Here is a 24,155-nt window from a genome sequence, read left to right on the forward strand (position 1 = left end):
ATGTGGTAGGGGCCTTAGGGGTTTCCAACCTAAGGTTTCCAAGTTCTCATGAAGATATATCTGGAAATACAACTGATCTCCTGTCTACAGAGATAGTTCTCCTGGATAAAAAGGGCTGCTTTGGAGTGTGGGCTCCATTTATTATAGCTGGTTGTGGTTTCTTCACTTCGTAAACCCCAGCCGCCCTAGGCTCCAACCCCAGATTTCCATGAAATTCCAAATTCAGAGATGCCAACCCATATGGTAATACGGTATCCATCCATCCATCCATCCATCCATCCATCCATCCATCCATCCATCCATCCATCCATCCATCCATCCATCCATCCATCCATCCATCCATCCATCCATCCATCCATCCATCCATCCACCCACCCACCCACCCACCCACCCACCTATCTATCTATCTATCTATCTATCTATCTATCTATCTATCTATCTATCTATCTATCTATCTATCTATCTATCTATCTATCTATCTATCTATCTATCTATCTATCTATCTATCTATCTATCTATCTATCTATCTATCTATCTATCATCTATCTATCATCTATCTATCTATCTATCTATCTATCTATCTATCTATCTATCTATCTATCTATCTATCTATCTATCTATCTATCTATCTATCTATCTATCTATCTATCTATCTATCTATCTATCTATCTATCTATCTATCATGTGATATGAAATTGAGAGGGATCTAAATTAGTAAATTACTCAAAAGTAGAGGAACCAATATTGTTCTGGCTTTAAAAGAGGACCAGGCAAATTTGTGGAGTATCTCAACTGACATTAGGTGGAATAGCTGGATGGAACCTCCGTTTCCAGGGGTTGTATGCCCTGGAATGTGGGGATAAACTGCAAGATGTGGGGATAAACTGCAAGAGGGCCCCCAACCTGGTGAAATGCTCTGTCTGGTGAGACTCGGACCTTGCAGGACTTAATGCAATTCCTGTGGGGCCTGTAAGTTAGAGCTGTTCCACCAGGGATATGGTAGAGGCAGCTACAGTTTCCTGTCATTCAACCGGCCTCCCTCTCCCTTTCCCCTCCTTTCTCTGTGTTTGTATTCTTTTCCTTCCAGATGTTTTATGGTTCAGGATTTTACTATGTTTAAGTGACTGCCATCTGAGATTTTCATTGTAATCTATATTTTTATGGTTTATAATATGTTGGAAGCCGCCCTGAGCCCTTGAGGGGAAGGGTGGCATTTAAGCTAAACAAAACAAATAAATAAAATCATTAAATTACTACTTTGTGGTAGTTCCACGGACCGCGTTGAACTTGACAAAAACCTTAACCTGACCCTGGGCAGAGGGGTTCTGTCAGAAAGAGGGGCCATTTGACTCCTTGCACACCTCCCTAACCCTCATCCCCTATGGATGCCATCTTCAAGGTGGGTCTGGGAGTTCCCCCCAAGTTACTACTGGTTTCCAGACATCAGTTTCCCTAGAGTTGCAGTGTGGAAAGAAACCTTTGGCACTCCAGGTGTTATGAACTACAATTCCCATCAGCCCCTGCTATCAGCCAATTGGCCATGCTGGCAGGGGCTGATGGGAATTGTAGTCCATAACATCTGGAGTGCCAAAGGTTCGCCACCACTGCCCTAGAGCATAGGTGTCAAACTCATGCCCTCCAGATGTTATGGACTACAGTTCCCGTCATCCCCTGCCAGCATGATGCTGGCAGTGGATGATGGGAACTGTAGTCCATAACATCTGGAGGGCTGCAAGTTTGACACCTGTGCCCTAGAGAAAACTCTATGACAGTAGCTCCCGCTGAGGTCCCTTCCCACCCAGGCTCCAGGAATTCCCCAGACAGGAGTTGGCAGCCATCATGCTAGAATACCTGCCCCCCCTCTCCTGCATCCACCCCTGCTGCTCCTTCGCCAGTCATGAATGCATGAAGCTGCTTCATGCAGAGTCACATGCCTGATCCATCTTCCTCACAGTGTCTACAATGACTGGACATGTCCTATTACCCCTTCAGTACTGAGACTCCAGGCTATCATGAACACAAGTGATCCAGTTGCCAACTTTAGGTCAGGAAATTCCTGGATACTTGAAGGTGGAGCCAGGGGGGAGGGAAGGGATTTCACTGAGTTATAATGCACATGGATCCCCCCCACCACACCCAAAGCAGCCATTTTTCTCCAGGGGAAATAATATCTATATTCTAGATATCTCCAGGCTTTACCTGGAGATTGGCAACCCTATGGTATCCTAGTTGTTTCTTCCCAGCCCCACCCAAATCCTGTGTGACTCTTTGCTGCCTCCCATACTGTATAAATCTATATATCTACTGTACAGACATTCGCACTCAGTTCCCTGCTGGTGCAACCCCTTTGGAAATGGGACACGCTTGAGCCGAAACTCACCCACCCTGGCTCTTAATTTTTCTTCTAAGAAAAAGGAGACTGCTAGGAGGATCCTTGTTGATCGACCTTCATCTTCCCGGGTTCCTGTTATATAAGGCTGGCCAGCGCTTCGTGGTGATGAGGCTTGGGGGGGGGGGTTGTCGGAAGAAGTTTCAGCCCTCTAAGTTCCCTCTTTAGTAATCCAGCATGTAGCAACTTTCTGGTAGAGCGTTGCCAGGTTGAAGTGTGGCACAGGGTGGGCTGACTAACATCTAGCGAAAGAAGAACGTTCAGCGCTTGATCTGAAAGAGAGGGTTGCCAACTCAGAATGGATAATTCCCAGAGATTTGAGAGTGGAACTTGGGAGGGGGGAAATCTGGGGAGGAGTTTCACCTGGAATCTATGGTATTCCATGGAGTCCACCTTCCCAAGATGCCATTCCTGTTTACCCAGGCCTTTAGTGGTTGAATCCCCAGGATCCTGTCACTGATGCCAGCCGCAGGGTGGGGATTTTTAATGGGGTTTTAACTGATTTTAGGTATTGTTTTAGCTATGTTTTTCTTCTGATTTTAACTTTGTGTTTTAACGGGGGGCCTTTCCCTACTTACCTTAAGCCCCGCGCTACTCTTCTCAAGTAGCGCGGGGTCCCCAGTCACCTCTATGACAGGAGGTGGCGACAAGCCGCCCAGCCATACGGCTACGCTGCCACTGTCAGCGCTCAGCTGCATCCCTGGCGCTTGAGAAAACGGGCGCCTTTGATGACCCTACCCGAAGCGATGTCAGGGATGCCGCGGTAATTGAGAGCAGCGCGCAGCACAGGGGGGATCATGGAGAGTGGGGAAACGCCCGGGGTTTCATCCCCATTTGTTGGCTGCCCTGAGACTATGGTATAGGGCAGGATGTAAATTGCAGAAATAAAAATAAATAAATAAATGTTCTCCAAGGGAACTCTTTAGTCTGAAGATCTAGGAGATCCCAAGTCTCTTTTGGAGGTTGGGAGTCCTACTTAAATATCAGGGCCAAGACTTCCCTTAGACACAAGCCCTCAGAACCTGAAATGAGATCTGTATGCTTTATTTTGGTTGTGCAGAAAGGGTCACTGAGACTTTTTAACTGGATCTGCTATCACCGTGCTTGTACACCCAAGGTGATGGAATATTTACCTGAAAGGAACACAAGACAACACATATTTTCACATGGGTGCTGGCAAGAAAAAGAGGGGGCCACCTTAAACTGGCATATAAGTTACAATTCTATATAGTATTTTTTTAATACAATCTTGGCAAAGCAAAACTTTTCGTGAGGGGGGGGTCATTCCGCGACATTCAGGGTCATCCTCCTCTTTACGAGTTAAAGACAAATTCTTTTGTTTTGGCAAAATAGCACAAGAAGTAGTGACATGAAGCTAATCTGAGGCTCTTAAAGGCAGAATGCTGTTCTTGGCGAGTCATCTGGCTGTGGGGTCCCCAAAATATCAAGGTTGTAGCTGGAAACTTCCCCCAGAGGTTGTGTTACAATCCCTGTGGGCTAATTCTTTCATTTTCCTGACCATCCTCTTGAGCAAATCCTCTGAGCTGCTCTTGCAACTTTCTCTTGTTATGTATCCAAACCACCAACTGACTCTGGTTGGGACACACAAATAGTTTGGAAAATTAGGCATTACAACAGGTGTAGTTCCTCTTCTGTTAGACCTTCGGCCAACTGCTTTTGAGGTTTAGGCTCCAATGGCATCAGATCAAGAAGGTCCTTAATTTCTTCTAGCATCAACAGCCCCCGAAGCTCTTATGCTTGAAAAATAGCTCACAAAGGCAATCTCAGAGCTTGGTTTAGAGGGCTTTTGAAGCAGGCCTTCTTGTTGAAGCTAACCAGGGCTCTGCCTAGAAAGTTGTTGGGGAATTCCCGCCCTCATTTACTGCCAACTTCAGTGAGGGATCTCCTGGAAGCCCGAGGGCATCTGCCTTCAGATCCATGAGGGAAGAAAGATGGACAATAAATGAATATAAATAGTGTAAGAGAGCAGAGTTGGGCAAGGCTACGAGCCGCTGTGGGAAAGAATTCATTGGGGTACTTGATAAAAGGACAGATATATTGGTGGTGCTGAACAGAAGCATCTGAAAGATTGATTATGTGGTACCAGCACACCTCGAGGGAGAGAAAACTGTAAACCACGGGCCCCCACAAAACATTACATTTATGAATCAGTGATATGGACTAGAGCGGAAATCTCAGTTCCCCCCTTGCCATGGAAGCTGGCTGGGTGACCTTGTGCAAGTCACACACCTACCTCACCTACCTATCCAAACAGCAGCTTAGAAGCTCCTTTCCCTTCCTCTCCCCACAACAGACACCTTGTGAGGTGGGTGGAGAGAGTTCTGAGAGAACTGTGACTAGCCCAGGGGTCTACAACCTGCAGCTCTCCAGATGTTCTTGGACTACAAATCCCATCAGCCCCTGCCAGCATGGTCATGGGAATTGTAGTCCATGAACACCTGATGGGAATTGTAGTCCATGAACACCTGGAGAGTCATAGTTGCAGACCCCTGGACTAGTGCAAGGTCACCCAGCAGGAATGTAGGAGTGCAGGAAACACATCTGGTTCACCAGATAAGCCTCCACCATTCAGGTGGAGGAGTGGGGAATCAAACCCAGTTCTTCAGATTAGAATCCACCTGCTCTGAACTACTACACCATGCGGGGAGTTGTGGAGAAACAAGCAAGGCAGTGGCCGGTGGGCAAAATGGTGAATCAGCTCAGCTCGGGACACTTGGCAGCAGGGTAATATGGTGAGGACAGAAAACCACGGGGAAACCCCACTGCGACGAAGAGATCTATGGGGGTAACCACTGCATGCATAATAGGTCTACCCTATCCAACTGGCCTTCCCTCTTGCTGTCTCCTTAAGGGTCTTTTTCTCTTCCTTTTTGTACACCAAACCTTTCCTTTTCCAACACTTTGGGTCAATTTCCAGTTGCTTGGACCTTCTGTCATCGAGGAATATATGCAGCTCCGTTTGCCTCGCTAAATGATCAAATGAAACGGCTTCCTTTTGGTTTGGGTTTTTAATCAAGAGAATAACTTCCAATAAAGGGCATGCTGTTTCCAGGGTACGATTGCAAAATTCCAAATAAATATACACAGCACGCATATTTGTATAAGAAAAAGGAGGGTCGTATTTTTGAAGTGGGTGTTTCAAATCTGCATGGGTTGAAAGGGCAGAAAGGAATCTGGAAAGCTGAAATGGACTTTATATTAAAACCAATTTGAAAACAATCTGTAGGTTTCTGCCTGGCAACTAGTGAGGCGTGTTTTTGCAAACTTTTCATTGGCTCAAAAAGCATAGCTCAAGAAGCAAAAGAAAACTTCAACATCCAGATCTGACGATATCTAACTGTTTCTTGGCACTAGAAAAGGTGGGTTTCTCTTGATCCCTTTATTATTGTTGCTTTGTTATTGCTCCTTTGTTATTGTTGCTTTTCCTGGCTATCTGGGAGAGATTTTTTCTTCTTTCTTCTATTCTCCTTTGTGATTATTTTTCAGTAACAGAGGAAACAACCTTTTCCTTTCCTGACACACCCAGTTGACTTTCTGTCCCAACAGTAACCAAAACAGATTGACTGCCTCAATGCAAGATCATATAAACGTTAGACTTTCAGGGAGTTTCCAGGCAGAAAGGAGAGACAAACAGCGTAAATAAAACCCAGATGGCACCTCTTTGCCATGTTAGCAGAAGTGCAGAGTAGGGAGTTGAAGATTTGCAGAAAGTTGTGGAGACGTTTCAAGGCACAATGCTGGATTTATCACTTCCTCGTCGTTATGGCGGGACTATGATAAAGGGATAGCTGCAGGGACCAGTCCATAATTTGTAACCTTAAGACCTCTTTTCAAGATCCCAGACTTCCTGTATAGCACCAAGAACACAGTGTTCTTTGACTTAAAGGCAAACCAGATGAGTAACAGGGAACAGATTTCCAGCATGTTTCTTTTTTAAATTACTGAATAGCTTCACAGAAAGAGAATTCAAACTGGCTCTGAGATGGCCTGCCTACCTACCTACCTAGAAGAAGAAGAGTTTGGATTTATATCCCCCCTTTCTCTCCTGCAGGAGACTCAAAGGGGCTCACAATCTCCTTGCCCTTCCCCCCTCACAACAAACACCCTGTGAGGTAGGTGGGGCTGAGAGAGCTCCGGAGAACTGTGACTAGCCCAAGGTCACCCAGCTGGCATGTGTGGGAGTGTACAGGCTAATCTGAATTCCCCAGATAAGCCTCCACAACTCAGGCAGCAGAACTGGGAATCAAACCCTGTTCCTCCAGATTAGATGCACGAGCTCTTAACCTCCTACGCCCCTGCTGCTCCTTCCTTCCTTCCTTCCTTCCTTCCTTCCTTCCTTCCTTCCTTCCTTCCTTCCTTCCTTCCTTCCTTCCTTCCTTCCTTCCTTCCTTCCTTCCTTCCTTCCTCCCTCCCTCCCTACCTACCTACCTACCTACCTACGTACTTATGTAGCAGTTGAGAAAATGGTATGCTTCCACATTAGAAAACAGCCCTGAACAAATATGAGAATTGCCATTCATTTTTACACGCTCCCTTTGTCAAAACCATTATTTTGTGCATTATTGAACATGCTACTTTGACACAAGAGCACTTATTGTTCATTGAAGGACTATCGTCAAACTTTCCAGTGGATGTGGTTGGGGGAGGGAGCAGGGCCTTAGGACCCGGGCGGAGCATTCTACCACAAAGAAGGTCCGGCATTTTGAGTTCCGTGGCAGAGGAATCTACGAACATCTTTTTTTTTTAATGAGACAGGATATATCTACCTATCATTTACTTCGTTTATACCCTGCCTTTCTCCCCAGTGGAAATCCAAAGCAGTTTGTGTCGCTCCTCCATTTTATACACACAACTGCAACCCCTGTGATGTAGGTTTCGGTGGAGAGTGTGTGTCTGGCTCCAAATCACACAGCAAGCTTCCATGAAGTAGTGGGGATTTGAACTTAGGTCTCATTGACAGGGATGGAGTGAGGGAGAACTGTGCCTGGGGCCCCCGCCCTGCCACACCCCCACTCACCCTGCCCTAGAACCCCCCACACACAGTGGTGGGATCCAAAACTTTTAGTAACAGGTTCCTATGGTGGTGGGATTTAAACAGTGGCGTAGCGCCAATGGGACTGGGTGGGGCACAACGGGGCCGTGACCGGGCATTCCGGGCAAGCATTGCTGGGTGGGCTGTGACAGACTCCAGCCGCTGCTCGTCCTTGTGGAAAACGAATGCACGCAGGCGCAGGCTGCCACGCATGCCGGTGCACCTCCTGCTAGACTGCTTCAAGTTCTGCGCGCTACTGCTGAGAGGAGGGGCGTAACTAAGGCAAAAATCACGTGGCAAAATCACCCATTAGTAACCCCCTCTCAGCACACACAAATAATTAGTAACCTACTCTCGGGAACCTGTGAGAACCTGCTGAATCCCACCTCTGCCCTGGTGCGTCGTTCACCTTCCCCCTTGATGCTATGTCACTGCTCATAGACCTTAGTCTAGTATCCTAGATGCTATACCACACTGGTTATTATCTCTCCCACCACAACTGATTGGACCTTGCACCCCATACTCACCCCCCCTCCCCACACACTGATATTTAGCCATAAAAAAGCATGCTCAGTTTGCACGTCTTCCATGAGTATTGCAGGCCCTCTTCTGTTGGTGACATAGAAGAAGAACAGGAGTAGTTAGTAGTAGTTTGGATTTATATCCCCCCTTTCTCTCCTGTCAGAGACTCAAGGGGGCTGACAATCTCCTTTCTCTTCCCCCGCCCCCCACAACAAACACCCTTTGAGGTGGGTGGGACTGAAAGAGCTCCAAAGAACTGTGACTAGTCCAAGATCACCCAGCTGGTATGTGTTGGAGCACACAGGCTAATCTGGTTCCCCAGTTAAGCCTCCGCAGCTCAAGTGGCAGAGCGGAGAATCAAACCCAGTTCTCCAGATTAGAGAGCACCTGCTCTTAACCACTGCGCCACTGCTACTCCTTAATAGAGGTATTATAGAGGTATTAACGCCCTGCTCTTTGTGCTTTCCTGTTAGCAGAGGACAGGATGAGGCCGTCAGAAGGCGCCTGCTGCTTCCTGCTGCTGTTGCTGGTGGCCGAATTGCTGCCCGGATCATCCGGCGGCAACAATCCCCGCTACGAGAAATTCCTGAGCCAGCACCGGGACGACCCCAGGAGCAGCTTCCACGGGCGCTACTGTGACAGCCTGATGCGCAGCCGGGGCCTCACCAAGCCCGAGTGCAAGGAAGTGAACACCTTTATCCACGGGTCCAAAAGGCAGATCCGGGCAGTGTGCGACCAAGAGGGGGTTCCCGACGGGGAGCTGCGGCGCAGCCTGCGACCCTTCCGGGTTACGACCTGCACCCACAGGGGTGGCTCAGTCCGCCCGCCCTGCGAGTACAAAGAGAACACCTCGCCCAGGTACATCGTCATTGGCTGTGAAAACGGCTGGCCTGTCCACTATGATGAGAGCCAAATCGTGACCACGGTCTGAAGCCGAGGAGAAGCAACGTGAGGCTGAAGCTGGTGGTGCTCCCTCCTTGAGTCAGTCAACGTCGCCGGGTTTATTTCGAGCCTTTCTTGGTATCTATGGATGCTTTTCCTCACTGAGGTTCCTTGTAAGCCTTCCTCTTATCTTGTTTTGCTATCGGAACCTGTTAGCTGTCTTTCACACTTGTGAGGAGAAGGCTGTGTAACCTGTAGAAATCATAAACATAATAAAACGAGCCCAGTAGCAGCTTGGCGGCTAGCAAGGTTGACACCTTTCGAGAATCAATGCTCCATTTGTTGGATATCTGATGGAGTTTTGACCAGTGGTGGGATCCAAAAATTTTAGTAACAGGTTCCCATGGTGGTGGGATTCAAACTGTGGCGTAGCGCCAATGGGGCGGGGCGGGGCACAACGGGGGCGTGCCAGGGCATTCCTGGGTGGGACTGTGGCAAGGACGCAGCCGCTGCGCCGGTCCTTGGGCGGGAAACGAATGCACGCAGGCGCAGGCTGCCACGCACGCCAGTGCACCTCCTGCTAGACTGCTTCAAGTTCTGCACGCTACTGCTGAGAGGAGGGGCGCAACTAAGGCAAAAATCACGTGGCAAAATCACCAATTAGTCACCCCCTCTCGGCACACACAAATAATTAGTAACCTACTCTCGGGAACCTGTGAGAACCTGCTGGATCCCACCTCTGGTTTTGACTGTCAAAAATTCGTACCACGAGAATCTTGTTTGTTTCTAGGGTGCTACGGGGCTCCCATCTAGTTGTTCTAAAGAGAATCTCATTCTAAGGAGAATCTGAGGAGAATCCCTCAGTACTCGTTTTCCACAAATGATAGTGGTTTTTTTTTTGGGGGGGGGGGGTTGAGTTCCGTGCAGACCTCTCCATTATAACGTTTTCCCCACACTCCTTAACTCCTTAAAATTTGGCATGTGTGAAATCACTCCAACATTAATAATAGTTTTGTAGCATTGGCAACTCCAGGTTGGGAGATTCTTGGTGATCTAGGAAGCCATACCTGGGGCACGGAGGGTTGGGGAGGAACATATTATGCCATAATATCCACTCTCCATTTTCTCCATGTCTCTGATCTTTGTAATCTGGAAGTGAGGAACTCTGGGAGATCTCCAAGCCTGACCTGGAGGTTGGCAACCATCATTTTCAAATTGTCCTCAGTGCAGAGCTGAGTGACAGTTGACCACAAATACAGAATTCAGAAAAACAACTAGGAGCAATATAGAACCAGGCAGAGGTGGGATCCAGCAGGTTCTCACCAGTTCCCGAGAGTGGGTTACTAATTATTTGTGTGTGCGGAGAGGGGGTTACTAATTGGGTCCGCTTTCCCATCTCCACGCCCTCGCCTCCCCGAGAGGCATCCTGCCTTTGAACGTGAAGGTTCCCTATAGCAATTGCAACTAATAATGCAACTCCCTGAACTGGGTTAATCCCTTTCAGGTACTGCAATTCATTGATTCTCAGCCTTTCGTGCCTTTTATCTCACCAGTCTCTATCAAAGAACCTGTGTGTTTCACCATTGCTGTGTTCAGATTTGTGAGTTGGGGCATTTTCTATAATGTGATGATGATTTAGAAATGACCTGGTGCAAAAAAATTTGGGGGGGTCGTGGTGGGGTGGCTGCCCATGGGGGGGGGGCATCCAACTCAGGTTTTGCCCAGGGCTCAGGTTTGCCTAGGTACGCCTCTGCCCCCTTTGCTGAGGAGGGGCTGGCGAGGGAACCTGTTACTAAAATTTTTGGATCCCACCACTGGCACCAGCCCAATTCTCAAATGTGCAACAGCACCCCCCAACTCGTAGGAACGGTTATATAGCCATTACACTACATGGATTTTTCCAAGCCAAGGGATATCAAAATAACAATTGAGTGCATATAATCCTTGTCAATGAAATGTGTCAATTTTCATTCAAATACTTAATTCCGTGATTTGTAACTGTTTTGTATGGCTCGGTCACTTTCTTACGTGCTTTCTTGATTTCACTAAATTCAATCAGCAAGGTTTGTTTTGTGTCGTTCTCTTAATAGCGCTGCTCTAGTTTTCTATTTTAATCGACTTTTCGTTGACTTTTTAAATTGCCGATAAACGTTCACTTGTAGCAGAAGTGAAATTTGAACTCGAGGGTTCCAGGTGTTCAATCGCCTATCCAACACAGCCACTCTCTGGAGATGGGAAAAGAGACTCCACTCAGCCTGGATTGAGGGATTTTTATTTTATGTCCCCAATTCTTGTTGAGATTGAAAAAAAAAACCCAATTCGAAAGTACGTTGCTACATCTTCCAAGGTACAAGGCCGTTAGATTTCAAAAAAGGTCCTGAGCTGTTTCTCCACAGGGTCCCGGGATAACTGACAGGAAACCAGCCTTTGCTCAAGTTGAAGGGATGGTGGAAGGGGTGAAGACATCTCCTAATTTCTGAGAAAGGCTTCAAAAAGTGGGCAACGGAAGCTGAGTCTTGTGGTTTGTATCACTGGGATGAAGGGGTGATTTAAAACAATATGGAGCCACCAACAGCCTCGTGAAGTGTCAGGGCACACAAACAGCCCTGCAGAAGAATTTGCCTAAAGCCTTGCGGAAGAATTCGCACTCTGTCTCCAAGCAGAGCCCCTGTGGTGTTGTAGTCGCCGCTTTGAGGTATCTGCCACGTCCCCGCTCAGCGTGAAGGCCACTGGGTAGGGCTCAAGACTGCAACCACAGCTTGTCAACCAATAGAGGTGACCATAGCCCAGTGGGGGCGAACCTATGGCACGGGTGCCAGAGGTGGCACTCAGAGCCCTCTCTGTGGGCACGCACAAACAGAGTCCCCCCCCCTCCCCGCATCTAGGCTGGCCTGGGCTGCTGGGCTCGATTATTAGCATTAAAACAAATTTTGGGGAAGCAGTGTAGGTAACCCTGTTAAGTGCTGCTAAACCCCACGGATTTTCATGTGAAGAACTTAAGCGTGATCCTTTACCTGGGAGTAAGCTCGGCTGCTGGTAATGGGGCCTGCTTCTGAGTAAACCCTCCTAGGGTCGTGATTCACCCGTTAGAAGAGTTGCACGGTTGCTTCAAAGCAAAGCCACCAACTACCACCAAGCTTACTCCCGAGTAACGCACGCCTCGGAGCCAACCATTTTTTCTAAATGAAAACCTCAGTGTTCAGGTTAAATTGCCGTGTTGGCATTTTGTGATAAATAAGTGGGTTTTGGGTTGCAATTTGGGCACTCGGTCTCGAAAAGGTTCGCCATCATTGCCATAGCCTGAGCTGAGCGAAAGGGAACTCCATCCTCTCTAGAATACATGTAGGTCCCAGCCAGGATTTTCCCCCCAAAGACATCCTTTAATATTTGCAAAAAGCAGTTTCCATTGAATGGATGAGAAATGGTTGGCTACATATTATGGAAGTTTCTGGTTGATCGAAGAAAGACCAGCCACAGGAGGGGGTGGTCTCCCAAATTGGTCGCCAAACTACGACCCCCTGACTACTGCGCCCAGCTTGGGGAGGGTTGCCCTGTTTACAGGCACTATCCAGAGGATCCTGAGGTGGTCCTGAAAGACCAAATGTCCCTCTTCGGTCACCTTGGCTGTGAGTGTGGCAGGTTGCTGAGGAGAGGAAGATGGCTACTCATTGCAAGCAAGTACAAATTTATCATCAGGAGCAAAAGTGGCATAGTGGTTAAGAGCAGGTGCATTCTAATCTGGAGGAACAGGGTTTGATTCCCCGCTCTGCCGCTTGAGCTGTGGAGGCTTATCTGGGGAATTCAGATTAGCCTGTGCAGTCCCACACACACCAGCTGGGTGACGTTGGGCTAGTCACAGCTTCTTGGAGCTCTCTCAGCCCCACCCACCTCACAGGGTGTTTGTTGTGAGGGGGGAAGGGCAAGGAGATTGTAAGCCCCTTTGAGTCTCCTACAGGAGAGAAAGGGGGGATATAAATTCATCCTCCTCCTCCTCCTCCTCCTCCTCCTCCTCCTCCTCCTCCTCTTCTTCTTCTTCTTCTTCTTCTTCTTCTTCTTCTTCTTCTTCTTCTTCTTCTTCTTCTTCTTCTTCTTCTTCTTCTTCCTCTTCTTCTATCAATGAATGAAAACACTCATTGTAAACTGAACACACATACCCTCCCTGCTTACAGATTAACTTTTATTAGATGCAGCTAGGGTTAGGGTTAGATCTTTTGCCCACTGTTGATTCAAAAAACCCAAATGGATTTCCTCAGGCGGTGTAACAAATTAAGGAATATAGGACCATTTGAAAGGTTAACAAATAAGATTAGATTTATTCAGAGGGAGGAAAAGAAAGATGCCTTTAAGATGATTTGGAAAAAGTTTTATGATTTGTTTAATGGAACTTTGAGAGCATAGCTTGTTAAAGAGTTTTCTTTAACAGTCTCAGGGGCTTAGATGAAAATTCTGAATAAGGTAATAAATAGTCATATCAGATGACGGATGGACAGACAGAAAGACAGACAGACAGATAGATTTTGCATCTTATTTGGCCATCTTGGCCATCTTAGAGGGAAGTACATAGACACACCTTTTCTTCTTCTCCCTATTTTTGCTTGGTGAGGTTTTTTTTCATTATCATAACTTGATGGTGTCATCTTTTATATTGGACATGAGGTTACTATACGGTTCTTTTCTTTGTTTTGTTCAGTGGTTACATTTTGTTTCTATATGTGTATAATAATTTGTAAAACAACAAATAATCTGTAAAAGTTTCTAAACATGGAGCTAGTCTTTCTCATTGAGTGGCACCAAGAAATCACAGACACAACTTGTGAGGAATCCTGGACCAGGGAATGAAATCTGGCCACAGCCTGATGAAATGGGGCTACGACAATTCAAACCGGACCTGGTCAAGTCACCTGCCAATAGCCATGGTGGATCTTGTCCAGCCGCGTTCCCCATCATCACCTGAACAAGACCCTGAAGCTGAAACACATCCAGGTCAAGATACCTTTGTGAGTTCGGTCCCAACCTCTCACAAGCAAGTTCTTCATTCTTGTCCTGGACTCCCTCCCAGTTAAGAGGTTTGGGGCAAGATACCATTTCTCAACTTAACTTTTTTTGAAGTGCAGGAAGTAAATGTCTGTTATTTCAGGGGATCAAGTAGCCATCGGAGAAAATCTCTGTGGAAACCTTCATCCCCCCAATTGCGCCATTCTTTCGCATTCCCGATGTGGCAAGTAGCTGAATGTTCCTCCTTTTTCGACCCTGCCCCTGAACCGACGGAGATCTATATAACAACTCAGAGGGCAGGTAGAGGGAGAGCCCTTGGTGTGCAAAACCCATCCTTCAGCATCTGCAGGTGTTCATTGAATCAGGCAAGACCAACTGTGGGTAAGTCAGAGGAGCCAACGATCTGGGCTTGAATTCTCCTATATGAAACTGCTTCAAGAAGAGACCCTAATTTCAGAGATCGGGGGTGGGTGGGTACCAGGGGCAGGGTCTTTGCAGTGGTGGCACAAACACTTCTACCAACACTTCTGAATGGTTGGTAGACCAGTCCTCTGGATAGCTGGTTACCCATGAGTGAAAGTAATGGTAGACCTGGCCACTAGAGAGCTGGTTCCAAGACCTGTCCATTGGGGGGTGCAATTTCAGGGCTTGCCCTTGGGGCTGTTTTCTGTAGATATGCACCTGTGGGAAGGGAGAGGCCTCAGCATGGTATAATGTCGTAGAGTTCACCATCCAAAGCTGCAGTTTTCTGTAGGGCAGCTGTTCTCTGTAGTCTGGAGAGCAGGTGCAAATCCAGCCAGTTGTATTACCTGGAAGCTGGCAAACTTACACTGGATTGTACCACTTTGTGCTGCAAGTGGAGGTGGAGGCTTTCAATGGAAACCCCCATGCATGTAGCAGAATAGCACCTCCAAAGAAAAGAGGTAGGTTAAGCTCTGCCTAGCCCTGTGCCTGGAGCTTTTTAATGTTAGGGGTTATTCAGGAAATAAGGCAACATGCCTACACCCTCCACTTGCAATTTCTGGGATGTTCCTGAAGGGGGTGCATTTTTTGATGTATCAACACCAAAATGTCAGGGCATCATCTGGAAACTGTCCTGTTGGGACACCCCCCCCCAAGTTTGCTGCAGTTTGGTTTAGGGGGTCCAAAGTTATGGACCCTCAAAGGCGGTGCCCCATCTTTGCTAAGGAGATGGGGGCTACCCTTTTGAGGGTCCATAGCTTTGGCCCCCCTGAACCAAACTGCACCAAACCTTGGGGGTGCCATCATGACCGTCTCCAGATGGTACCCTGAAATGTTGGTGCTGATATGTCCAAGAATGCCCTCCCTGCAAGAACATCCCGAAATTTGCCCAAGAATCTTTGTTCTGCATTGAGTTTTCTGCATTGCTGTCAATGGGGGTTGCAGGCTGGGGGGGGGGACATTTCTGAAGGCACAGTCTCAAAGCTTTCGGGGTCTCATAAGGAGACTGCCCTGATGATACCCCCCAGGTTTGGTGCAGTTTGGTTCAGGGGAGCCAAAGTTATGGACCCTCAAAACTGTAGCCCCCATCTTCTATTAGCTCCCATTGGAAACAATGGGGGTAGGGGCACCCCCTTTTGGAGTCCATAACTTTGGACTCCCCGAACCAAACCTCACCAAACTTGGGGGGCAGCATAAGGACGGTCTCCTGATGATACGCTGAAAACTGCGCCCCCTGCAGGCCAAAAATGGAAAACCACTAAAAATACCCAAAAACGAACCCAGCATTTTGATGCCCACCACAAGGTGATGCCCTGGGCAGCTGCCCACCTTGCCCAATGGGCATTATGCCAGTGTGGGTGACCTTGGATTAGTCACACACTCTCAGCCTAACCTACCCCAAAGGGTTGTTTTGAATATGAACTGGAGAACAGGAGAATGATATAAGCAGCCTTGGGTACCCGCTGGGAAGAAAAAACAGGGTATCAATTAAAAAAAAGAAAAGAAAGAAAAATTAAAAGAATAAATATGAATAGTAAATAAATACTAGTGTTGTGCAGGGGGTTAAGAATGCTGGACTTGTATCTGGAACCCATGGGTTCGAGTCCCAATGCAAGCCAAGGCGGCTGACTGGTTGACCTTGGGTCACTCACAATATCTCAGCCTGGCCCACTCCACAGGGTTGTTGTGAGGACGAGATATGCTGCGTTAGGCCCCCATTGGGAGTAAAGGCAGGGTATGAATGACTGATATAAAATAATGATCAATGGTGGTTTCTGCACAGCACAGTTATAAGGCATGTAATACGTTATTAATGCCCCCGTTTTCCCCTGTTTGCCTTTGTACTGGAGATTTCACCCCTGCAGGAAGTGAGTGTGTAACCTCAGCTTGTGGGGTCTGTGGGGCAGAACTTGGAATGAGTTTGCAACAACAAATTTTAAAAACAAGATGGTTTACTTTCTTAACATATAACATCAACATTTAACATCACACTTCAAGGTCCTGTTCAGGTTGCATTTTCAAGTCCTTATATTTACAGTCTACTGATACTGCCAAGTCCAATTCTTCTTTGCAAGTGGGTTGGCTCCTGAAGACTCCAAGGGCTTGGTGAACAGGATTCCACATGATGAAGGCTTCCAGGAGAACTCTCACCCATTACAACCCCAAAAAGAAACCCTGAAACAATAAACTCCAACATTTACAACAAAGCAAAAATAAACAACTACCTTCCCACTAGTTCCCAACAACATTGCAGTTACCTTAACAAGGTGTTAAGGGCTTATACAACCAAGGTCCGAGTCTGGTAGCCTTGTCTCCAAATTATGAGCTCTGCAGCCTTCTGCTGCTTTGAGTCTCCACCCCTTTCTGGGTCAACCCATTCTGAGCATGGGAGTTACAAGTGCAAACAGCAGAGGTGTAACTCCAAGGGGACTGGGGTGGGTGGGTGCGCAACACACCGGGCATGCACCCCTGTGGGGGTTTGGTTAGGGCTTTCCGGGGGCCTGGCAGGGGCATTCTGGAGCCATGGCAAGGGTGTTCTGGGGCGGGACGGGGGCGGAGGGCACACCAGTGTACTGGGCACTTCCCCCCCCTTGCTACGACTCAGGCAAACAGTACTGGTTGCTGCAGCTCCTTTGGTTTCTCCAAAAAGATTGCTAGTTTAGCGATTTTTGTAAAACCCGGATTGAGGGAAATACAACCGGCTGGACCCATTTGGGGGAAGAGCCCTGTGTGAAATTCTTCCCCGAAACGGGATAAACAGCTTCCTCAGCCCATTATATTTCGGCTGTGCAGAAACCCCCACTGTCACCCTTAAGTTGAGAAGCAGCCCTCATGTTTCCTTTCTTCTTCTGGGGGTCTCCCAGGTCACGCCAGGATGACTCCGAAAATCTCCTTCTGGTTACTGCTCCGTTTGGCCGTCCTTCTGGCCGCTTTTCTGCTGCAGTCCAGTGAAGGGTCGAGATACCGGCATTTCCAACGGCAGCACGTTGATCATCCTCGGACCGGAGCCGCCAACGACAACGCCTACTGCAATCTCATGATGCGGCGGAGAGGCTTGACGAGAGGCCGCTGCAAACCCACCAACACCTTCATCCATAGCAGTCTCAACACCATTCGAAGTGTCTGCCAAGGGAGACGGAATCTGTGCGACAGCCGTCAGAGTTTCTCTATGACGGTTTGCCGCAACAGAGGTCGTTATCCCAGATGCAATTATGTTGGCCGGCGACACAACAGGAGAATGCGTCTGGGCTGCAGAAACGGGGTGCCTGTTCACTTCGACAGAATGCTGTAGGCCGCAGCCGCCCACGCTGCACCCGCAGGAAGCCAGAAACCGAAGGAAATCTTGCAGCGGCCGTGACCTAGCTCTGCTTTGCTTAATGCTTTCTCAACGATGGATCTCTGGGGCATTTCCATAGTGCACATTTAAACTCACTTCGCACGTCTTCTTTCTCCCCCGAGAATCCCAGGACTTGTCGCTGCATAGAACGGAGCTTACAGATCGCTCATGTAGAAAACGGAGATCATAGGATGCTCAGTGTTGTCATCAAATGAGAAATCCCAGGATTCTCAGGGGGGGGGGACTGAAATGGATGAGGGACTGGTATAAAATCCCCTGTGTCGATATTGAGTTGATGGAATGAATGACCTGTTATCTCAGTAGAAATAGCGCTTTTCAAGGGTATCAGTTATTATAGGCCTAATCAGTGGTGGCGAACCTTTGGCACTCCAGGTGTTATGGACTACAATTCCCATCAGCCCCTGCCAATTGGCCATGCTGGCAGGGGCTGATGGGAATTGCAGTCCATAACATCCGGAGTGCCAAAGGTTCGCCACCACGGGCCTAGTACATACACTCCATTGAAGTACTGTCCACTTTACAGTGAGTTGCTACCAGTGGTGTCTTTTCCTCTATTTTTCTCCCAACAGCCCCAGGCGTCAGAAGCCTGAATGTGTTAACAGGGTTTGGTTCAGAGCTGGGCTTATCGCTGTTTCCCATAGTTTTGAGCAGCGGAAATGTTCGTAAACATTCTACAACACCTCATCAGCTAAGCAAGTTCAGTCCACCGAAGCTAGAATTCTCACAACCAAGAGCAGTAGAGCAGTGGTGGGATTCAAATAATTTAACAACCGGTTGTTTACAAGCACCGTTTTAACAACCGGCTCTGCCAAAGTGGTGCGAACCGGCTGAATTCCACCGCTGCAAGAGAGGCTTCAAACACCGCAGGGCATATTTGACTCAAGAGTCATCTTACACTGAGGTTATCTAATAGCAAAGTGGTCAAAAGTGTCGGGCACTTAAAAAAAACCCACAGTGCCCTGTTCTTTGTTACTTTCCATGCACTATTTACGTCTCTGCAGTCATTCCTGTGTCCCAACCATAAGAGATGCCAACCTCCAGCTGGGACCTGGAGATCATCCAGAATTCCAGCTGTTCTCCAGACAAGAGATCAGTCCCTCTGGAGAACATGGCCGTTGGAGGGTGGGTTCTAGGACATTATACTCCTCAGAGCTCCTTCTGCTCCCCAAACTCTGCCTTCCCGAGGCACCACCAACAAATCTCTGGGAATCTCCCAACCGTGGAGTTGGCAGCCCCACATGGAATGCCCGTTGACCCAAACAAGGCTTTGCCTTGAAAATATAAGTAACCGCAGGCCTCCTGACGTTGTTTCCTCCTGTCCTCTGGGATTCATTAGGAGCATTATAAACCATCTCCTCCGCTCACCCTACAGATGAGCCCGGAACGCTCCCCTCCCTTCCCCATTCCTCTCCCAGTAATATGGAGGGAACACTGTGTCACCAGGATGAAGAGCGTTTGCTGCTGCCTCGCTTTGTTTTGCTTTACCCAATAAATCCTTGCAGCAAATGAAAAAAAACCTAGTGTTTGTGTCTTCTTGTGTGTGTGGGACCTAATCCACTGAGATGTGCTGGGTTTACCGCTCCTTCCTAGAAGGGTCATAGCCAGAGGGGGGATCCAGCAGGTTCTCACAAGTTCCCGTGATAGGTTACTAATTATTTGTGTGTGCCGAGAGGGGGTGACCAATGGGTGATTTTGCCACGTGGTTTTTGCCTTAGTTACGCCCCTCCTCTCAGCAGTAGCGCGCAGAACTTGAAGCAGTCTAGCAGGAGGTGCACCGGTGTGCGTGGCAGCCTGCGCCTGCGTGCATTTGTTTCCCACCCAAGGACCGGTGCAACGGCGGCTGCGTCCTTGCCACAGCCCCGCCCCCGGAATGCCCAACCATGCCCCCATCATGCCCCGCCCAGCCCCATTGGCGCTACGCCACAGTTTGAATCCCACCACCATGGGAACCTGTTACTAAAAATTTTGGATCCCACCACTGGTCATAGCCAGCCTCCGTTGCTTGGTGGGGCTGCCAGATCTTCAGCAGAAAGGGACAGAGAGTGGTCTTAGTGGGGGGGCTGATGTCCAGGGCTTCTCTGAAGAAGAGGGGGGATGTGTGGAGAAGGACCGAGCTCTGGTCCTCGGTCTGCTTGGTGGGACTTCCAGATCTCCTAGTTGCTGAGTAAGACTTCAAAAAGTGGGCAACAGAAGCTGAATCTTGTGGTTTTTATTACTAGGATGAAGGGGTGATTATAAAATAGGGGGACGCCAACAGCCTCATGAAGTATCGGGGGCCAGTGCCCACAAACAGCCCTGGAGAAGAATTTGCCTAAAACCCTGCAGAAGAATTTGCACTCTGTCTCCACGCAGGGGCCTTGTGGTGTGGTGGTTCCCACTTTGAAGTATCTGCCACGTCCCTGCTCGGTATGAGGGTCACTGGGTAAGGCTCAAGGCTGCAACCATAGCTTGTTGACCAATAGAGGTGACCATAGCCTGAGCTAAGCGAAAGGGCACTCCGTCCTCTCTAGAATACCTGTAGGACCCAGCCAGGAATTTCCCCAGAGATGTCCTTGAAAGTTTACAAAAAGCAATTTGCATTTAATGGATGAGAAGTAGTTGTCTGCATATGGAACATAGGAACATAAGAACAAGCCAGCTGGATCAGACCAGAGTCCATCTAGTCCAGCTCTCTGCTACTCACAGTGGCCCACCAGGTGCCTTTGGGAGCTCACCTGCAGGATGTGAGCACTTAATGGTCTTCTCTTTGAAACATTGCTCTCGAGCACTACCTGGACCTGTTAAGGCATTTGTTACAATCTCTCAGATCCAAAAAGAAGTTCAAGATTGGTAGCCATAGAATGCGACTTCTCACTCCCCGCTAAAATCTGTCCAGAAGCCCTTTTTAAAGCTATCCCAGGTTAGTGGCCCATCACCACCTCCTGCTGGCAGCATATTCCAAACACCAATCCTGCGTTAGCATTGAAGAGGAGTGTTTCGGCTTTTGTGAGTCCTAATTCTTCCCCAGCATTTTCAATGAATGCCCCCTGGTTCTAGTATTGTGAGAAAGAGAGAAAAATTTCTCTCTGTCAACATTTTCTACCCCATGCATAATTTTATAGACTTCAATCATATCCCCCCTCAGACGTCTCCTCTCCAAACTAAAGCGTCCCAAACGCTGCAGCCTCTCCTCATAGGGAAGGTGCTCCAGTCCCTCAATCATCCTCGTTGCCCTTCTCTGCACTTTTCCTATCTCTTCAATATCCTTTTTGAGATGTGGCGACCAGAACTGAACACAGGACTCCAAGTTTTTGGTTAATCAAAGAAGTTTCTGGTTGATCAAAGAAAGACCAGCCACAGGGGGCAGTCTCCCAAACTCGTCACAAAACTATAGTCCCCCGTGCTCAGCTCAGGCGGCGCTGTTTACAGGTACTATCCAGAGAATGCTGAGGTGGTCCTGAAAACCAAATATCCCTCTTCGGTCACCTTGACTGTGAGTGTAACAGGTTGTTAAGGAGAGGTAGATGGAGATAGCTGGCTACTCATTACAAGCATGTAAAACTGTGATTATCTATGAAAACATTGTAAGCAGAAAACCCATCACTTAGTTGCAGATAGTTGGCCTTTTGCCCAATGTTTTCATAGATTTCCTCAGATAGGTGGCGAGCAGTGGCGTAGCGCCCAGGGGTGGGGCGTGATACACCAGGCATTTGCCGGTGCGTGGGCGTGCCGTGGGCATGGTGTGAGCGGGTGGGGGAATGGCAAGGGCACGGGGCGAATTCACGCCCTGGGTGCAGTTCCCCCTCGCTTCGCCCCGGTGGTGTCATAAATTAAGGAACATAGGAGAAGTTGAAAGGTTAGCAAATAAGATTAGATTTATTCAAAGGGAGAAAAAGAAAGATGTCTTTAAGATGCTTTGGCCATCTTAAGGGAAAACACACAGACACACCTTTTCTTCTTCTTCTTCTTCTTCTTCTTCTTCTTCTTCTTCTTCTTCTTCTTCTTCTTCTTCTTCTTCTTCTTCTTCTTCTTCTCCTTCTCCTTCTCCTTCTTCTTCTTCTTCTCCTTCTCCTTCTCCTTCTCCTTCTCCTTCTCCTTCTCCTTCTCCTTCTCCTTCTCCTTCCCATTTTTGTTTAGCGAGGTTTTTCTCTTTCTCCTCAAGAATAGGGGACATAAAATAAAAACAGGCTGAGTAAAGTCTCTTTTCCCATCTCCTACAGTGTTTGTGTTGGATAGGAGACTGAATACCTGGAACGCTGCAGTTCAAATTTTACTTCTGCTACAAGCAAACAGCAATTTTAAAAATCTATGAAATGTCAATGAAAATCAAAACTAGAGCAGCACTATTAGGAGAACATCATGAAACAAACCTTGCTGATTGTATTTGGTGAAATGTAAGAAAGCACTTACGAAAGAAATTGAGCCATACAAAACAAGAAAAAATTAGAATCACGGAATTACGTATTTAAATGAAAAGGCGACACTTTTCATAGAGAAGGATTATGTGCACTCAGTTGTTATTTTTATATCCTCTGATGTCCTCTCTCTTGCCTGCCATTGGTGCCTTACTCGGCAATGGTGAGATGTAGCCAGTGGTGGGATCCAAAAATTTTAGAAACAGGTTCCCATGGTGGTGGGATTCAAACAGTAGCATAGCGCCAATGGGGCTGGGCAGGGCACGATGGGGGCATAGCTGGGCATTCCGGGGGCAGGGCATTAATAATTTCTCTGTTTCTGTAAAAAACTTTTACTGTAAAAAAAAGTTCCTAATTTCCAGCTGGTATCTTTCTGTCCATAATTTAAACTCATTATAGCAAGTCCTATCGTCTACTGCCAACAGAAACAACTACTTCTCCTCTAATTGACTGCCTGTCAAATACTTAATACTTTCAAATACTTAATTTTGTTTCTAGAAATCAAAAGAAATATACTTTCTTTAAACACGGAACTTTACCATATTTCTAAAACATGTTTTTGAAACAGCCCAACAGGGAGAATTATCCCGTTTTCTACCTTCGCTAACCAGCCACATAGGAAACAACAGGACTTTATGATTTTTGGACCTAATGGGATTTCTAACGGAAAAGCAGACCCAATTAGTAACCCCCTCTCGGCACACACAAATAATTAGTAACCCACTCTCGGGAACTGGTGAGAACCTGCTGGATCCCACCTCTGGATGTAGCCAACCCTTAGCTTACAGGCCTGGGGCAGTGGCTGGTTTCCTGTCTCTTTTCCCCTTTTCCTGAGTGGAGAAATCGCTGAGGAATTTGCTTTGCAAGACCCAAAAGCCCTGCCCCATTTGCAGTGGCACAATGAATTAGGCCTACGGACCCAAGACTGGCATTTTCAAATCCACATAATTCTGAGTGCACAAAAGACGTAGACCTGAGCCCATCAGACTGAGGACCAGAGCTCTGTCCTTCTCCGCACATCCCCCCCCCTCTTCTTCAGAGAAGCCCTGGACATCAGCCCCCCCCCCCCACTAAGACCATGCTCTGTCCCTTTCTACTGAAGATCTGGCAGCCCCACCAAGCAACGGAGGCTGGCTATGACCCTTCTTGGAAGGAGTGGAACCCCAAGCACATATCGGTGGATTAGAAATTAGGTGCCACACACACAAGAAAACACAAACACTAGTTTTTTTCATTTGCTGCAAGGATTTATTGGGTAAAGCAAAATAAAGCGAGGCACTAGCAAACACTCTTCATCCTGATGACACAATGTTCCCTCCATATTACTGGGAGATGAATGGGGAAGGGAGGGGAATCTGTTGGGCAGTGATGGCGAACCTTTTTGAGACCGAGTGCCCAAATTGCAACCCAAAACCCACTTATTTATTACAAAGTGCCAACACGGCAATTTAACCTAAATACTGAGGTTTTCGTTTAGAAAAAGCGGTTGGCTCAGAGGTGTGCGTTACTCGGGAGTAAGCTTGGTGGTAGTCAGTGGCTTTGCTTTGAAGCATCCGTGCAACTCTTCCAATGGGTGGATCATGAGCCTAAGAGGGTTTAATCAGAAGCAAGCCCCATGGCCAGCAACCAAGCTTACTCCCAGGTAAAGGATCATGCTTCAGTTCTTCGCATGAAAATCAGTGAGGTTTAACAGTGCTTAACAGGGTTACCTACACTGCTTCCCCAAACTATGTCTTAGGTTTAATGCTAATAATTGACGCCAGCGGTCCAGGCCAGCCTAGATGTGTGTGTATGGGGGGAGTGCGACTCTGTTTGCTCGTGCCCACAGAGAGGGCACCCGTGCCATAGGTTTGCCACCACTGCTGTAGGGTGACTAGAGGAGAAGGGTTGTAACGCTTGTAAGGAACCCCAGAGGACAGGAGAAAACAACATCAGGAGGCTTGCGGTTACTTATATCTTTAAGGCAAAGCCTTGTTTGGGTCAATGGGCATTCCATGTGGGGCTGCCAACTCCAGGTTGGGAGATTCCCGGAGATTTGTTGGTGGTGCCTCAGGAAGGCAGGGTTTGGGAAGCAGAAGGAGCTCTGAAGGATATAACGTC

General features: G+C 47.8%; 2 protein-coding genes across 4 annotated transcripts; both read left to right on the plus strand.

Annotated features, from left to right (window-relative positions):
* The first annotated feature begins 5,696 nt into the window (after window positions 1-5,696).
* Window positions 5,697-9,266, plus strand: LOC125445046 (angiogenin-like). 2 transcript variants are annotated; one of them, XM_048517867.1, is made up of 2 exons: window positions 5,697-5,769; window positions 8,438-9,266. In XM_048517867.1, the coding sequence occupies exon 2, from the start codon at window positions 8,449-8,451 to the stop codon at window positions 8,893-8,895; it is 447 nt and encodes a 148-aa protein (XP_048373824.1). In that variant the 5' UTR covers window positions 5,697-5,769; window positions 8,438-8,448; the 3' UTR covers window positions 8,896-9,266. The 2 variants fall into 2 exon arrangements, with proteins under 2 accessions (XP_048373824.1, XP_048373825.1); XM_048517868.1 differs by having other exon boundaries at window positions 5,719-5,769; window positions 8,441-9,266.
* Window positions 9,267-14,146: 4,880 nt separating this feature from the next.
* On the plus strand, window positions 14,147-19,177 carry LOC125444966 (ribonuclease-like). 2 transcript variants are annotated; one of them, XR_007246257.1, is made up of 3 exons: window positions 14,147-14,222; window positions 17,168-17,982; window positions 18,129-19,177. XR_007246257.1 is itself a non-coding variant. In XM_048517757.1 (2 exons), exon 2 carries the CDS (start codon window positions 17,179-17,181, stop codon window positions 17,593-17,595), a length of 417 nt encoding a protein of 138 aa, XP_048373714.1. In that variant the 5' UTR covers window positions 14,147-14,222; window positions 17,168-17,178; the 3' UTR covers window positions 17,596-17,995. The 2 variants fall into 2 exon arrangements, 1 of the variants encoding a protein (XP_048373714.1); XM_048517757.1 differs by lacking the exon at window positions 18,129-19,177 and having other exon boundaries at window positions 17,168-17,995.
* Window positions 19,178-24,155: the final 4,978 nt, after the last annotated feature.

The sequence above is a fragment of the Sphaerodactylus townsendi genome, linkage group LG15, assembly GCF_021028975.2.
Source record: "Sphaerodactylus townsendi isolate TG3544 linkage group LG15, MPM_Stown_v2.3, whole genome shotgun sequence".
Taxonomy (NCBI): Eukaryota; Metazoa; Chordata; class Lepidosauria; order Squamata; family Sphaerodactylidae; genus Sphaerodactylus; species Sphaerodactylus townsendi.